The sequence below is a fragment of the Nicotiana tabacum genome, chromosome 19 (genome assembly GCF_000715075.1).
Source record: "Nicotiana tabacum cultivar K326 chromosome 19, ASM71507v2, whole genome shotgun sequence".
NCBI lineage: Eukaryota > Viridiplantae > Streptophyta > Magnoliopsida > Solanales > Solanaceae > Nicotiana > Nicotiana tabacum.
Window position 1 is genome coordinate 97,348,830 of NC_134098.1, and position 18,046 is coordinate 97,366,875.

The following is an 18,046-nucleotide window of genomic DNA, read 5'->3' on the forward strand; positions in this document are numbered from 1 at the left end:
TTTATATTTGTTAAAGTCATTTTACGCGCGCTAGATAAAAGTGAGAAACAAACATTGATCCATGTCAGCATAATTGTTTAATTGTACAGTTCAATGGTATTTAAAGTGTTCAATTGGAACTTGGCTAAGATGAGGTGCCTAGATGGAATTTTGTGACAAGTTTGAGGGGCTATCTATGTATTTGGTCATTTGTTTATGTATTCTTTTTCTAGTTTCAAACTGAAATTTCAACCAAAACCACCTCGAATCTTCCCCAAATTATCTCAAAATTGAGATATAAACTCCAACGGATATTCTCAATCATTCGCAACAACACCCAATCCAAACAAAAAATAATTTCGTAAAATTTGATTTTTCGAATTCAAACTTCGAAACTTTTTAATGGTTGTCAATAGAGTTTTTAATGGATTAACATAGATTCCAATTCAATCTAGTCGCTTCTAATTAATACTATTTTGTTTATTGATTTAAAAAGCTAAAAGAACGATAACTAAAATGATTCTTCTCATTAGAGTTAATTTTTTTCTTATTTACTCGTTTTCATAGGATCTCGAGCAAAAACTTTGCTAGGTACTAATCTTCTCTTTCTTTTCTTTGCTAGGTACTAATCTTCTCTCTTTTTCACATAACATTAGTATCATTTCTTCAGTTAATCCACATGAAAATATTAATATAAGAATACTGATAGAGAATGAGAGAGAGAGAGACGGAGAGAGAGATCGAAGAGGGAATTCCCTACTCAATTCCTAATATAAAAGGATACTCATTAATACTAATTTGTATATAATTGGTCGAGCTAGAGTATACCTTACGGATTCGATAAAACCCATTAACTTTGGTCGGAACAATATATTTATCGTAAAAAATTTATTGAATATGTATAAATTATTAATTTAAAATTCAATAATTAAAAAACAAAAATTCCAAACTCATAAGTTTCAAATTCTTGCGTCCCCTCTGAATTCCAATAAACGTAATTTGAACAAGCACACTGTAGAAAGGGACCTCGACTACTTGTACAGTTTTTTCAGATACTTATTTAAAGCTTATACTATATTCTTTAGTAAAGCTTCTTGAACGACCACCCGATATATAGTTGCTTATGCAAATGCAAGCTCAACAATGCGGGCTTGTAATCCAATAATGCATTACGGCGAGGGAAGGCAAGAAAATCATGGTATATTGGTATGTTCAAAAAGCTGATAAAAGAGCTAAAACTGTCTTTACATTGAATGAATAATTCGGTCTTTTGATAATCCCTACCTTACTGACAACACTTCTTTAGTTATGGTTAGTTTATTTCTTTGTTGGAATCTCCAAAGAGATTTTTCAGTCGATCAAACTATCAGAATTCTAATCATAATATTAGATATCCAAACGTTCACTCTCTATTTCCATTTAAAGGATCTACGACATGGTTTTGATATTTTTAAAGAATAAATGACTTTATTATGCTGGGAAGGAAAATATTCATATTAATCTATAATGGAGTTATTGCCCACGTAAGGAATACATACTTCAAATGCCAATTCTAAGTTTGAAACTAAAATATTACCTCATTTAGAAATATTAATCACAAAACTATGTTTATATCTCAGATATTGTGTATCAATGCACAGAGTGGGAGTTATAATTACACACTGCCTTTATGTAGCTGAAGAGGGATAATTATTACCTTTCATCACCTAAGTACCTTAATAAATTATACTGTATAATTTTAGCTTTGCTATCAAAGCTGATATCAGGTTCTTTGATCGTCTATTAGGCTAGAATCGAATATAGGCGCAAGTACCCGGTTATTCAAGTTTTATCTAAGCTATTACTTTGGTTATCTTTTCTATTTCAAAGTGATTTGATATATTTATCTACATATATTATTCGCTTTTGTTTTTTAAAGGGTAAAATGTTAGGAGCAACGTGACATCATTAAAATCATACCAAGACGAGTTAAAGCAAATTAGCAGATAAAAATGGCATAAATTTGTTTAAATTACATTTTTTCTCTCTCTAGTCCAAATTTGGACTAAGGCACGTTTTCAGTTGCCCTCGAGTTTAGTATGTATCAGATTTAGAAGTTATATGTTAGTAGTATTCTTAATATAATATTGGCAAAGGGGAGGGGTGTTTAGGTTATTGGAACATCAACGAGTAGGTCGTGGTGACATATTGGGAAGAGAAGCAACCTTCTGGCTAAATTTTCACGAGTAGTGTAAAAGTTTCATATCACTGTCCATTTCTATGTGGCTAGACGTATTATTGACCCAAAGATTAGGATATATTCTGATTAAAATTTCTTTGGGGTACCACTGCTATAGCATAATCAAAATACAATGCATGGTCTAAACACCAATTTTTCTAGGGGAATTGTCAGAAGTAATTAAGAACGTTAACAAGGTCATGAAATGTACATAAGGAGAAGAAACATTCCCCTTTAGTTAAGCCTATGCAAAGATAAGTTCAGTATTTTAGCATGGTTTTAATTTCTATCTTGCAAGTTGCATGTACTCTGGTATATACTCCTACAAGAAAGTTTGGAAAAATGGGATTATATATTTAAAGTTGGTCATTGGGTTGTCAATGGATCTTCACTTATAAATTTGCTTTTTAATACTTCTTCTCAAAAAGGCAATGGAGCTATGTTATCCCTCGCCAAAAACGATTCTAAAGAAAATAATGAAAGGCCCAAGACGGTAAAGAAAACTACTCAACTAAGGGACGATAAAATTCATAATACGATACTCTTAAATCTTAACATATATGAACAGTAGCAGTTCCATTTTCAGATATTGGGGGTTTCAGAGAGCTTAGTTATTAGCATTAACAAACAAACAGAGTTCTCAGAATCCTTTCCTCACTAGAAACTAAGCAACCTGAAACAGTTAGAAATGTCTTCTTCAAAGACAACATGAGAGCGAGCAGCTGGAAACCCTAGAGAGTACGTGTTCTTCAAAGAAACTAGAAATTAACAGGCCACCCAAAACTATAGATAAACTAACGCACATTAGATAAATAGACAGTTCCAACAGATTAGGTAGAGAACATTGGCCAGTGACTTCATTTCCTTAATTAGTAAGGAGATACACCCACGTTTGCTGGAGCAAGAAACCCTTCCTTTATCAGAACATCCTCCCCTTCCTACACATTTCCCAAAAAGAAAAAGAAAATCAAAAACAATAAGACTAGAATAAATATCATTTTAATGGAAAAGCATGTAACCTTAGTTACACTAATTAAACTACTTGAGGATTTAATTCATATATTTTGATGAGAATGTAAAGAACTTTTACATTGTCATTATATTTTACCATGTGATAGCAGATTACATACTTTATTTTTTTGAATTACTAAGTCCACTTGTTATGCACGTGTTACATCTAGTTACTCTATTTTTTTAAAATGAATTGATAGTTTATACTAAGTTCTTGTAGAAGTTACAAATTTGTACTAAAGGTCCTCAAAATAAAGAATGTTAAGCACTCCAAAGTAAAGTTCTACGTTATATAAAAATGATATAAAAGTGTGGTTTAATTAATTAGCTCACTTAATAAAAAACATATTGGGTGAAAAGCTAGGGTTTTAAAAGTGAGTTGGAAAGGTACCTGTTGACATGCATTGGGTTTCTTCACGGGTTGATCAGGCATAAGTCCGAAATGAATGTGTGGAAAGTGGGCCCACTGCAGAACAAGAAAACAAACCAACGCGCAATTCAATAACATGTTTGTAAAAAGCAACATATGCACCAAACCCTAGTCAAACAAAACCCTAGTTAAAAGGAATAGAAACTAGCTCTAATGCCTATAAGAATAGATTCTTATTTAATCTTTCTATTCTTGTGTTAATTCTATAATAATAAATATTAATTTATCTTAATAAGTAAATATTTTTGTGTCTTACATTCTTTGCAGCAGCACTGAAGGCCTCCCTGTGACTTATATCAGGATTTCCAGCTTTGATACGTTGGATCTCGTCCCTGCATATATCGCAGTCATTAAATTATTTCATTGTTTTTGTCAATGGCAATCCATGTGCCGCTTAAATCATTTTTTAAGTATATGTATTTCTATATTAATCTCCATTTTGAACATAAAATTTGGCTGCTTTTTTCGTTTTTTAAAAAAAAAATTGAAGAAAATTTTGAAGTTTCAAAAACTGGTATGGGCCAGTTTCTGGGTAATAATTTTTTTTTTCACTCACAAAACTTTTGCATTTTTCAAATAAAATGCATGTTCAAATACGGATTCAACTTTAAAAAATTATTTTTCAACACAACTTCAATAATTCTTTTTTTTTAAATTTCACCCAAATCTATATTCAAACGCTAATTAAAAAAAAGAGATAAACAAATATTGTATCAATTTAAGAAAAATATACATACTTGATGAATCGATTGTAAGCAGATGGCACACGCTGTCGTTTCTCCGGGGCTGAGTACAGACGACATGTAGACAAACAAAACAGGCATTAAAAACACTTGGCTGACTTTCTGTAGTATTTCTGATACTTTCATTTACCAGTACTCTCACGCGGGACCAAAGAGATCAAGAATACTTTTATATACCTTTTTCTCTGTCCCTCTCCTCTCTCACATCATATCATTTCATGATCATTATCTAATGATCTATCTTTCTATCTATTCATCTAGATTCTGTGGTGCTTTTGAAAAACCATCTAACTTTCCGGGGGACATTTTCTCTTTCTCTTGTACAGAGAGAAAAAAAGGGCATCAACTATATAAAAGTGCCTAATACACATAAAGCAGCTGGTGACAGAAATAAAAATGTTAAGAGTGCTACAAATAGGATTTGTACTTACACAACCTAAATTAGTTCCTAAACACCATTTATTAGTATACTACTAGAAATTTACGTCATGTTAATAGGATTCAACAATTATACCTATAACCTAAAGCAATTTTTCAGTGCACATTTACTAGTTTACTACGCCATTCGTTTCGAAAAGATTATTCTAGTTTGACTTGATAAAAACTTTAATAAATAATTGAAGACTTTTGAGATATGTGGTATTAAAATATTTATGTGGACTTAAAACTTTTAAAACTTGTGATCTTAAAATTTTCATAGCATTTATGCAGCTATAGATGCTTCTTATTAAGAAAATATTGAAAGGGGTCTATCTTTTTTAAAACGGACTAATATAGTGTCAATCATTTTGAAACAAATGGAATAGAAGTTTTTGGGGGGATTCAACAACTGAACTTAAATTCTATATGCACGAAATAAATTTCCGAACGAGAGATTCAATTGAACCCCTTTAAACCATGTATATCTGCTCTTGGTCCCAAGCCCAAACACCCCAAGAAAGAAGTCCAAATGAATATTTTTTTCAATAAAAGAGGCCGCCATAGTGAGGGGTTATAATTTTAAAATGAATGATTAAAATGATTCATTCTACACAGATTTTAGGGTGTTAACTGATATTTCAAGTGAAGATAAAACAATATCATCATAGTTAGCACATATATTGTACACACAGGCAGAAACTGTAGATGAACAATGCAAATACGTTTTAGCTGCAATTTCTAAACGTGGCTTTTTGGGAAGTACCTTATATGTGGAAAGCGTTGGAGAAGGAAGGCAGACAAGAGAAAATGGTAGAAGATCCTTCCCCAAAAATAATACTATTTCAGTATGGAAAAAGAAAAGTTTAACTTATTAGACACTGTTGAAGAATAAACATATGCTAGTAAAATGCACATTCTTTCTTCATTTGCTAAGAAACCCCTATTCACTGAAAAGTCTAGAGCTTCATTGTTTGTTTAAGGGTACAGCACTCCATATGCTGAAATTAAATTAATTTGGTTCTGTTTAGAAAGTCATGTGTTACTAGTAAAAGAAGTTATTTTTGTCATTTGTGAAACTTTGAAGGAGAAATATATAATTGTAAGTAGAATTTATCTTACGTCTGTTTGCAACTGGTGGCTTTGGAAGTTCATCAACTCCTCGAACTGGCATAAGTGGCTCATTCGGGTTTGGCTGATTGATCAACAAACTTGGTGGAGAATTCCGAATCTCATCCTGAATTTTTAAGAAATAATGACAAGTGTAAAGGAGAAAAGTGTAAAGAATTATTAAACTTGCACTTTCATCTCTTAAGGACAGTCAGATAAAATAAGAACGATACAGAAAAGATTAGATCATGACTTCTCTTTAAGGATGAGAGGTACAGATAGTGAAAATAAAATGTATGGAGAAAGATTGTTGTTATAAATAGCTAATAAACATAGACATATGGACTTGGAAACCCTAGATTCCAAGCATAACTGATGTATATATACCAGAAGATTCTGAGGAGAAAAGAAAGAATGGGGGAGATGAAGCTGATTAGCAGAGGGAAGAAGCAGGCCACGCATGTTGACGTTGACAGACAAAAGGTTGGTGCAATGACCACACCTTACTGTCACAGTCTTGAACAAACTGGAGCAAGGAACACTCACCTGTGTACAAAAAATAACATGAGTATTTTAGCAAATAGAGTAACGCAATAGCAATTTTAGCTGATTTATGCAAAGGGTCTAGCTAGGCCGTTGAACTGTCCAACTCTTTTATCAAAAAGTTTATACTATTACCAACAAGAAACAAAAGAAAGGAGCATATGCTGGCAAGAATGAGCTGAAAGATTTATTGTGTTGTTTTTACTCCAATTCCCCTTTTGTAATGAAATTATACACTCCATTTCACACTTGTTCGGGAAAATAGCATTAGAAGTGTCCCATGATTTAATATAACGCATTTATATTATTAGTATCATTATATTATGAAGAAAAAGGGGAGGATTTGCAAGAGAATAAAGATGCGGAACAAGTCATTATTGAGTTTGTGATGAATAGACTGAACACATCCTTGAACAAACTGGAGCAGAAAAACCATGGGAAGAGATGAAAAATACCACCAGATGGAATAAAATCCAAGAAAGTTCATTTTAAAGAAAATTTATGTAAAGGGTTCCAACAAAGGTACATAAGTAAACCTATGGAATATATCAAGTATAAATTAAAGGAAAGTAAGGGAAAAGTATGAATAATTTCAAGAACATGATCATATATCACTCCTAAAAGTGAAGAGGGGGAAGAGGTCACAAGACAGAGAGAGGAAGCTAAGAATATTATTGTGTAGAAGGTGTTATAATATAGGGAAAAAGTAGTAGCATAATACCGCGAGAACAGTGTCACAAAAGTTGCATTGGACATAACAGAGTTGTTCCCCTGAGGGAGGAGAGAGGTGATGGTGGTGGAGGTGGTGGTCCGGAGCAAAAGCAGCAGATGAAGAGGACATGATGTTTTTGAGATGAGATGATAAGATTCTGATTTTCTCCCTTTTGATTTGATTGATTGATGATTGACTGATCAAAGGGAGTGAGTTTTATATAACAGCTTGGATAGGGCTCCTAATTCTTTTATTTTTCTTTTAGGAGTTATCAAGGCAAGTTGAAGAGTAAGAAGTCCATGTGTGTGAGAAAAATAGTGGGATAAGGACAGAAAGTCAGAAACCGACCTAATATAACACATTAGGGAACTTGGTGGATCAACAAATTCTCCTATTTCTGGATTTCCTAAATAAAATTCACATTATTTTCCCTTGCTACTCTATTTTGTTTTCCTATTGTCCATAATATGGAGTAATGAATTATGATACTGTCACAATAGGGAGCATCATCTCCGCGCGTCCCGTTTAGATGTTATTATTTCATTTCTTTTTTTCCTAAACTAAATCAGTTGATAACAAAAAAAACCAATTGATATAAAAATATATGTATGAACTAACATTGTTTAAATTGTTTTAAATACTTTGTATAAAAAATAAGTTACTCTATCAAATCACTGACATTTAAAGTTGTCACACTACCATATTATATAGCCCGTAAAGAGATGACTACAAGTACATACAGGATTCAAACTGGATTGTGCTGAGATGAATAATATCGTTTCTCGTTTAATCAAATCTTGAATTCTAGCCCTAAAACTAGAAAAATCCTGATAAAAAGGGTCTTATCTTTTAATGGACTTTGCGCAAGTGAATCCTTGAAATGGATCGGAGAGAAAGAAAAAAAATGTATGGTTGGCATTCCCAATGGCTGTGCTTGTTTTGGTGTGAGGGGGGTAGGGATTGAGGAGAAGCAGAGGCGGCAGAGGTGGGGGAAAGGAGTGAGAAAGGGACGTTTGCATGGGTCGATTAGCTTTCACTCATTCACTTGTTGTTTTCATAGTTATGAGAGGAGAGTACGAGACAATAGTTTTTCTTTTGGTTCTTTCTTGGTTCCCATATCTTCATTTATTTTCTTTCTTTTTTGGTTTTCTCGTTTCCCAATTCTTCTTGTATTTAAATTTAATTATTACTAGAGTGAGTAGGGTTAATAAAGCCTTAAATGTCGGGCACCTATCCTCTGCATCAAATTAGTGGTGCCCCAACCTCCAGCTATTCCATGCTCAAGGTTAGTCGTGATTACTACTAGTTCCATTTTAACTCCAACATCATATATTACCTCTTGTATATCATTTTCTCGGTCACTGAATTCGGTTCATGTTATGTGTTTTTAAAAATTTGCTTATATATTTAATAAACTCAATCATAAGAGTATTTGATCATTATAGTAAACTTTTATCTCTGTCTTACATGCCTGCTTAATTGACACTCTAATTAATAAATAAAAAATGTTTCTTGTCTTTTGAGACCACATAGGGTATGATTTTATTCTGGGAGCGAGTTTGCGTAATTAAGGAGATTTGGTAGGTAGAATTTTATTAAAGCGTCTAAAGCACATGTTTCTTATAGATTACAAGAGGCCTTTACCTGTGGTCCAATTTAATTGTATGACTCACAAGTGTATTATTTCTTCATACTTAGAACAAAGTCAACTAATTTAAATTCAGGAGGCCTGGGAAAATATCGATGAAGGTAGTTTTACATGACCCCACCTTGATTTATACAGTAAATATGACAATTCGTACTGTTTCCCAAACAACAAGAGTCAAATATTATACTGCTAAAGTTTTAATCTTTGTTTCGGGGGTGTTTGGACCACTTTCAAAGTCCAGTTGTGTAAACCATTCTTAGTGCAAGTGGAAGAATTGTTTGTAATTTATAAGGGAAAACAAATACCCTTTTGGATCTTTGGATTACACTCTGATTCCGAACTTAGTTCATGTAATAATTAATATCATATTTTATTAGCGCGTCGTTTCTCTAATTAATATGATCCTCTTAACTCGTTTGCGATATATCATCTTTGGCAAAACTCGGATAAGAAATTAAGAATTTGATAGCTTCACGGTTTTTTCTCACTCTTTGCTTCTTCCTCCAATTTATCTTTATTGTCAATCTATTACTCCATATAATCCAATTCGAAGTTAGGAGTTAGCCGAAAGATAGGTTGGCAGTCGATAGTAGTTCTAAATGAATATATTGGCAAGCAGGATGTTGGTTTTTATTAAGATTAAAACGTTTGAATTTAAATAAATATCTAATTACCAAAATATTGTATTTTTTTAAAAAGTAAATTTTCGCCTTGTGGTCCAAGATAGTGTATTAAAATCTAAACACAAGAAAACTAACACTATTTGCTTATTTTCAACATCTGAATAAGTAGTATACAATTTATCCTTATCTAAAACTAATAATTATAAAAGCTATTAACGGTGGAAAGCGCTAGCGATCAATAATAATCATCGGCCCTTGGGGGACATCGACTCCCCAAATGATCATGTTAATTACGTGTTGAGGCTCCTCCTATCCGATCTGCTTGTTGGTATCCCTGATTCTGAAGTGGTTTTTGGCTCGCTCGCTTAGGAATTCTAGGAGGTGCCCATTGTTAAACAATCGAGCAACTTCTTCTCTTAATTGTCGGCAATATTCGGTCCTATGATCGTGAGTATCGTGATACTTACACATCAAATTAGGATCTCTCTGGGCAGGGTCGGGCTGTAATAGTCGGGGCCACTTGGTCTCTTTGATGCACCCTATGACCGACACGATGCTTGCAGCGTCCACGTTGAAATATCACTCCGATAAAATTGGTGCTTCCCTATTCCCGAGAGACCTGTCAAACTCGCTCTTGCCCATCATTCCCCGACCGCTCGACCCTCGATCACTTCTCTTCTCGTACCTAGCTGGATGACGCACGAATCCGTTTCTCCTCCGATCCGCGCTGTATGGCTAATATCGATCTCGAACCGGCCTTGACTCCTGATCAATGACTCTCTTAGATCTATCATCGGTTCTGATGGGGTAAACAGATTCAGAAGGGACCCTGAGTTAGTCGTCTTCGACCTTGATTTTCGATTGGTACATGACGTCGGCCCAGGTTACCGCTGGGTACTCCATCAAATTTTGTTTTAGTTGTTGAGAGGCCACAAAACTTCGGGGGTTGAGCCCGTGAGTGAATGCCTGGATCGCCCAATCATGCGCAACTGGTGGCAGATCCATCTTTTACATCTAGATCTTGACACGAACTCTCTAAGCATCTCGTTATCCCTTTAATTGACCTCGAAAAGATTTGACTTTATTGTCTCTACCTTGATGGCTCCGGCATGGGCCTTCATAAAAGCTTCTGCAAGCATAGCAAGCGAATAATTAAAATTCAGAGGTAGGTTGTGATACCATAATATTGCCCCCTTTGACAAAGTTTCCCCAAACCATTTTAGCAATACCGACTCGATTTCGTCATCTTCCAAGTCTTTCCCTTTGATCGCGCATGTATAGGAGGTTACATGCTCATTTGGATCACGGTCCCATTATACTTGGGAATGTCGGGCATTCGAAACCTCTTCGGGATCGGCTTCGGTGCCGCGCTCGGGGGGAAAGACAGCTGGATAAATTTTTTGAAGTCTGGTCCCTTCAATATCAGAGGTGCTCTTAGGATCTTATCGACCCTGGAGTTGTATGTTTCCACCCTCTTGTTGTTGGCCTCAATCTTTTTCTCGCCTAGCTCCAACCATTTTGTTAATCCTTCGAGCATCTTTATTACCTCTGAAGTTTATCCGGCTCGGCTTCACCCGATCTCACGACAACTTGTTCAGCTCTCCGAGTATTTTCCCGTGATTGTTCGGGCTCGACCCTGTTAGGGGTATGGTTTTGGTTATGCTATGCTATTGTCGCTTGTTGAGTCTGCAACATTTCGAAAATCAATCGTAGGCTCACCAAATCACTTTCACCTTCGAGCGCTTCTCGAGCCGTTGGCCGGGGTCCCCAGCGAAAACTATTTTTGAGATCAGTTGGCAAATTGATGTTGATGGGCACCTGCGTGTTATCATCAACCGAGTTGGCGGCTGGGACACCATTGGGATCGGCAGGAGACACATTATTACTGGGCACCACATTATTATCTCGGTCGAGGACGGATATTACGTCCCCTAACCATCATGCATAACCGTTCACCGTGCCTACCGAGGTCCAGAAGTTATACTTGGTCGGGGTCCATCGTTTTACTGTGTCCGATCTTAGATACATCGATCATTCTCATAGGTATCGTTTTGAGGGGGTCCTAGCCTCGATTATAATCACACACTCGTTCGAATTAACACCCACTAGGCCCACAACCCTAAATAAACAAAGGTTACATTCGACCTCGTTCGAATTGATACCTACTTGGCCCACGACCCTAAATAGATAAAGGTTACATTCAACCTCGTTCAAATTAACACCTACTCGGCCCACGACCCTAAATAGATAAAGGTTATATTCGACCTCATTCGAATTAACACCTACTCGGCCCTAAATAGACAAAGGATGTATTTGATCACGTTCGAATGCACACCTAGTCAGCCCTCAGCCATAGATAAACATATGACGCGTTAGACCTCGCGACGTGTTCGACCTCGTTCTAACCAACATCTACTGGCCCTCGGCCAGGATCAAACCTAAACTTCATTTCAACCTCGTTCAACCAACTCGAACAAATTAAAAGGTGACTGGACAACAAAATCAAAAAGTGTACAAACTTGAACGAAGAAAAAGAATGAGGTACGAATAACAAAACTGACCTTTCATACTTAGAATATTTTTTACAAAGGCTCGAGTACACGTCTACAAAATACACACAAATCTGCGGCTAAATAAAAAAGAAGGAAAAATAACTAATCACTGCCTGGCCCAGCAGCACCACCAGCTTGGTCGCCCATACCATCTCTACCTACTTCTTCTCCATCGCCATCGCTAGCGGGATACTCATCCTCGTACCAGGCATCCTGTTCAATCCGTTCCATGCCGGTATCCTCGTCATCACCAGCTTCCAGTGTAGCGGTGTCATAGCCGCAAGCAAACCGAGCTTTACGTGTCTTAGCACGAGCATCCTCAAAGTCGGCTTCCAAAATAGCCCTCGCCCCCCATCAGGTCCCTGAATATATCCAGCTGGGCCTGGGCATGAATCCATTCCTCTTACAAATCCCGTGGAACATCAAGAAAAACAGAAGTATGGGAAGAGGACGACTGACCCAATAACTGCACCTTCTCGACCGCTTTTTCCAACTCTCCTATCCGCTCATCAAGCCGCTCCTCTCTGAGCCTGGCTATCTCTAGAGCACTACCCCGCTCAGAATGAAGAACGCGAATCATGATCACCAAACCCTCTATTTTTCTCTGAACTGACAACTAGGCCAACCCCACATTCTCTAAACCCGTTGCTTTCTCATCGACCTCGCCACTTAGAGCGTTCACTTTGAGTTGACGCTTCTCGAGCTCAACACGCAACGAAACCACCTAGGCTTGAAGATCGGCGCATTCGACCTCGACCCAAATGGAGAGAGATCGAAAAGCTTACCCTAAGAGCGAGGCCGGCTATGCTCCTCGATAAAGTGGAATCCTTAAGCTTCTCAAGGGTTTTACCCTCCATATCAGAGCTAAGGGGACCAAGAGAAGGGACCACGCCCTCCGTTTCCACCATCAAGTCCCGATCGATGGGGATAGCAATAGTCTGCGTGGACCTCTCCAACCTTACCTCGAGTTGGGTAAATCATTCCCCCATCATCCTCACCTCCTTGACATCCATGTCAGAGCCTGTCTCGTAACCTTTCTCGGCTACATATTTCCCTTTTAGGTCGGCCCTCGAAAAAAGATCCTCGGCCTGTCGCGAAGAAGATGGCACGTCCTGCCGCAAGTCATTAGGGACTCTCGACTATGGCCCTTCAAATACCATCAAGGTCTCAGGAAGAGATGTACCCTCTTCGTCTTCAAATGAGGGAGGAATCACGGGTGGCAACTCGACGTCACCACCAAGCTCTATGGTCATCGTCTCTCGGACGACGAGATCTTCCATTAGTAATCTCATTTTGCGGGGAAGTAAGTCATCCCCACTCGGTATCGATTCCGCTTCATCGTCCTCGTCTACTAGATGATACAGATGGGAAGTCGGTAGTTCTGCTGTAGGTGCGGTCGACGACTGTGCAGACCTAGCCACGGTTGAAGAAGGAATAGAAGCGGATAATATGGAAGGCTTGGTCGCGGTCATAATAGGAACCATCCCCAAAGAAGCAGCCTTCCTCTTACGAAACACATGAGGAGGGGCCTTTGGTCTATACGAAGGTCCTCGGGCTGAAAAAGATAGAATAAAAGATTCACTTCCTACACAAAACTACAACGGGCAAGCGACCATGATGTCAAAACAATATAGATGAAAAGATGTACAAGTGAACTCACCGGTCGCAGAAGGCGCATGCCTGAAATTCTTGAGAAATGTCGGCCATTCACGAATCCCAACTATGTGAGGTAGAATCCGGCCGAACTAGTCATGAATGTGCCCGACCAAATGAGGGGTGTAGTCTCAGTTGCACGAAGAAGGGACGGGATGTCAGACCATGACTAAAACAGGAAAAACAAATGCTTGGGTAAAAAAGACAATACTTACGGGCGTAATTCCAAGTCTCAGGGAATCCGCTTGTGTTGGCCACCACGTCATCTGTTTTGACGAAATATTAGTTGAGCCAAAACTGACAATTTTCCTTATCGTCCATCTTCACCACCAGTCACTTACTTCCTCTGTGGTGAAGGTGCATCATCGACCCCTATAGAAACTGGGGGCGAAGAGATGCATCAGGTGGAGAAGTGTGAGCTCGACACCTGTCAATTTCGCAAATTTTGTTAATATGCGGATAAGCTTGTAGATGTATGGGGAGAGTTAGGTCGGGCAAATGCCGTAATAGCGGCAAAATTCCTTCGCCAATGGGAGAAGAGGAAAGGAATAGTCGACGTAGAAAGGGTACGCATTGAACGCGCAATACCCAGGGCGGTGTATTTGTACCACATCGCTCCCCGCTGGGATCAGATCGATATGGGTAGGAATCTTGAACCTCGCCCTAAACTCAACAAGATCGATCTCCTTCATCGTCGACTCCGGGACCTCAGGGTTGTCCTCAGGTATCTTCCAGAATTCGGACCTAGTTTTCTCATTACGGGAAATTATTTCCTCCACTGTAAGAAAGTTCTCTTCCTCATCAACGACATAAATCTTATCGGCGTAAGGAGGCATTCCAGAACCAGAGGGTGCGTTAACCATATTTTTGAGAAAAGAAGTTTTAAGCACAGAAGGGATGGAAGCAACTGAAATCACTAGAATCAGGGGAGTGGATACGCAATGACGAAGTAAAAAGGGAGACAAGGGTTCAATATGGAGAATGAAGAACGAGACACAGTGAATCGATATTAATAGTATGCAAAACAAACACAAATGGCCTCAGGTCCTTATTTATAAGAGTTCAGGAACCAGGACAAAGAAATCAGGCCATCATTACCTAGTGCAGGTATCGAAACGACAGAGATACGGGAAACGATGCAAAACATCGGGAAAATGCATCACAGTGACGTATCATGTCATGACGTCATTTTGAAACAGTACGGCCCCAAAGGTTGCGGATCACAAAAGGTCATGTCGCCACCTCATCTGAAGCGCCACTATCCGACTTGCTCGCACAATTTTGTCAACCACGATAAACTGAGTCCGCTCATCAAGGCCGTATGGGCTCGTCCTTAATAAGCGGAAGGACTAATTGTATGGGCCAAAATTTGCCCCAAGGCTATTTGGTCTAATATGACATTAAGGAAAGAGTCGGTCGAGGTCGATCGAAAGGCAATAAAATTTGTGGCCGATGTGTCAACCATGGTCGAGGTCAAGAACTACGCAAAGGACAATAACGACTAGTTCTCATGATAAGATATTAGACGGAATATTTTAGTGAATATTCTCTACATTTGTACTATTAGGGTTTACTAGGGATATACGTTGAAGATATAAGGGAAATGAAAGAGAAAGGAGGGCAGGCAATATTCATTTTTATAAGAACACTTTTGAGAATAAGATTCCCTCTCTCTTACAAAAATACAAAGATTACCTTTTGATAAAGATTCTTGCTCATATTATTTCCCACCTTTCCACTAGATCCAAGGATTGTTCATACGAAATCTTGGACCTTTCTGTCACTCGTCATTGTCAGGAGAAACATTCGTCCAATCAGTTAATTATTGGGTGAATCATTCTCCTTATTTACTTAAATATCATTTATTGTCATTTATTGTTAATTATATCTCCATTAATGTTCATGCATTAAGAGTATTTTTCATATACGACCATCAACCATTTACGGGATCTGTCCCCATCTCCTGCACGTTTTCAAGACTAGCATCTAGAGTTGTTATCCTCAACTAGATTTAATCCATCATTACATGAATTTAATGGTTTAACCGGAAGTTACATTTTTGGTCAAACAGTTCTCTCATTGAGGGGTTTGGGGAAAACTTTACCCCGATTTTACCCGTACACATTTATTTATGATCCACTTCGAAAGTACTGAGTTCAGATGAACATGACGCTACTATTCTATATCCCTGGGCTATATTGCGTGTCTCATCTAACGGAATTCTCTTTAGCATAATGTTGCTTTCGGTTTTTGCTCTACATAATAAAGTATAATAGGCTCCCGAAAAGTAAAATTCGAACCTACACGAATCGATGTTATGACTTACCAAAACGGGGATAATGAAGAAGGAAGAAACTGAGAATTACAATTGAAAGAAATAAAGAAAGACGAAGAAAACAGGTAGTTGCTTAAAGTAATAGATTAATGCAAGGCAATAGTAGTAATTAAGATAATTAGAGTAACTAAAATTAAAGTTAGAGAAGCGGTAAAATAAAGTTTTGGCTGCTGAATGACTTGACAGTTCAGGCTCTTTCTCGCACACTCACACACGCAGAAACAGAGAGATGCGTAGCTGTCAGTGAAGCAGAGAAGACAGAAATCTTTGATCTTAATTTATGCAGCACTTTGTCCTGACGCTAATTTCTGCAATTTATTATAGCTAGCATAATTATTGTAGACCTTATAGCCCTAACTTTTAATCTTTCTTAGGTGAAAATGAGAAGAAAAAAAAAGGGGCTAGCCTTTTAATTTTCGTGGATGATTATTGGTATAGGATGGGAGAAGTAATGCTGTTGTAAAAGCACAAAAGAAACACTAGCATAAAAAGTAGTAATGCTGAAAAAGATGGCTGTCAACTTCTTTTCTCTAACATAATTGAGAACTATCACATCTCATATTTTCATCGCATGTCAATATGGCAGTAGCAAAGTCATGTTTGTAAAGAGAAAATGAAGCTTGTCTTGTCTTCCCAAAGATTGCCCTTTAAGGTCCTGTTCAGACTCTCCGTTACATAACATTTTGTGGTCCATTTTCAATGTTCTCTATCAACGCTACATTTTGAATTACAGATAAATAATGTGAATCCAACTATATATTGCTCTTATGCCACAATATTTTGTTCTGTTCATTTTAATAACCTTCAATTTCGAAACAAGTGTTAATCTTTATCTAGCAAAGTCTACAATAACTCAATTGGATGTGGTAACCCTCCATCGATTATTCTCTTCATTTTATTAAATGAACCTTCATCCCGCATTGTGGGAAAGAGATGACAAGACATCTTAGATACGAATAATTAAGCTGTAAAATATTGTGCAGTGTCAACAATATAATGTACTTAAACAAAATTACTTTAATTAAATTTTGTTTTGTTCGATTAGTAGAACCAAGCTAAGTTTTGACATATCAAAGTTTAATTATGCCATTAATGACAAGTACTCGTGGACAAGCAGCAGCAGAGGGGAAAGCGGGGGACTGTGCCGTTTGGACAATATTTGGTTGAAGTTGAAAAAAATAATATTTGAAATTAATAAAAACCAAATATATAAATATGAGGAGACGGATATAAAGCACAAGCCCTCAATAGGTACTATCCATTACTGAAGTAATTTCTCATTAAATTGACTTGGAAATACACATAAAATAAGAATGATTGCTATTTGAAATTATCGTGCAAACATTTAATCTATGACTTCCACGACTTAGGAGTTGTTTTCATGTGGTTGAGCTGATGATATCTGTCATTTTTAAGACTTTATTCTCAGAGACCTAAGGGGATGAGAGAGGCAGTGAAATCTGAAAGAAATAATATTGAAATAATATATAAGTAACCATTCAGAAAACTGTGGTGGGATGGATAAGATCCCCATTCTTAATGATAACTCGATAAGTCACGGATTTCCAACCCTAAAAATTAAAAATTCTTTGTTAAATAGTGTTTCTCCTTTAATGGGCTCTATGTGTCGCAAATCTTGATTAATTGGGCTACTATATTCGAATATCAGATGCTTAGTGTAATTCAATATCTCGTCAGTGGAATTAGAAGAGCGACAAAAGTACAAATGAATTGATATAGATTTGAACACTGTACTGGAATTCGAATTAATATCCCATCACTGGAATTACCGTACTATGAATCACTGCTGGGAAGTTCTTTTATTGTTGAGATCTACTGTTGGCTCTAAATTTTGTACGTTTACTTGTAAATAAGAACAAGTTCGTCATATACTGACAATTAGATACATACAAACTTTTCAGCTACTAATAAATCTCCTCTCAGTTCAATCATTTAAAATTTCAATTGAAAGATTTTTCTTTGTCCATAACAATACGGAATTCATGATATATTCCATTCAAACTAATTTCAGAACTTGTCTATATATATGACGAATTTAAGTAAAGATCTAT

General features: G+C 37.0%; 1 protein-coding gene across 1 annotated transcript; it reads right to left on the reverse strand.

The window, feature by feature from the left end:
- Nucleotides 1–2,724: 2,724 nt before the first annotated feature.
- On the reverse strand, nucleotides 2,725–7,415 carry LOC107802952 (axial regulator YABBY 1). The gene is made up of 7 exons (XM_016626538.2): nucleotides 7,173–7,415; nucleotides 6,296–6,454; nucleotides 5,921–6,035; nucleotides 4,376–4,424; nucleotides 3,895–3,970; nucleotides 3,600–3,674; nucleotides 2,725–3,135 (listed from the first exon to the last, which is right to left on the reverse strand). Exons 1-7 carry the CDS (start codon nucleotides 7,290–7,292, stop codon nucleotides 3,067–3,069), a joined length of 663 nt encoding a protein of 220 aa, XP_016482024.1. The 5' UTR covers nucleotides 7,293–7,415; the 3' UTR covers nucleotides 2,725–3,066.
- Between the last annotated feature and the right edge of the window lie 10,631 nt (nucleotides 7,416–18,046).

Coding starts and splice junctions, on each gene's coding strand:
- LOC107802952 (XM_016626538.2), bottom strand. CDS start 7,292: ATGTCCTCTTCATCTGCTGCTTTTGCTCCGGACCACCACCTCCACCAC. Junction 3,675..3,894: donor TCAGTGCTGCTGCAAAGAAT/GTAAGACACAAA, acceptor CTTGTTCTGCAG/TGGGCCCACTTTCCACACAT. Junction 3,136..3,599: donor AACCCAATGCATGTCAACAG/GTACCTTTCCAA, acceptor GGAAATGTGTAG/GAAGGGGAGGATGTTCTGAT.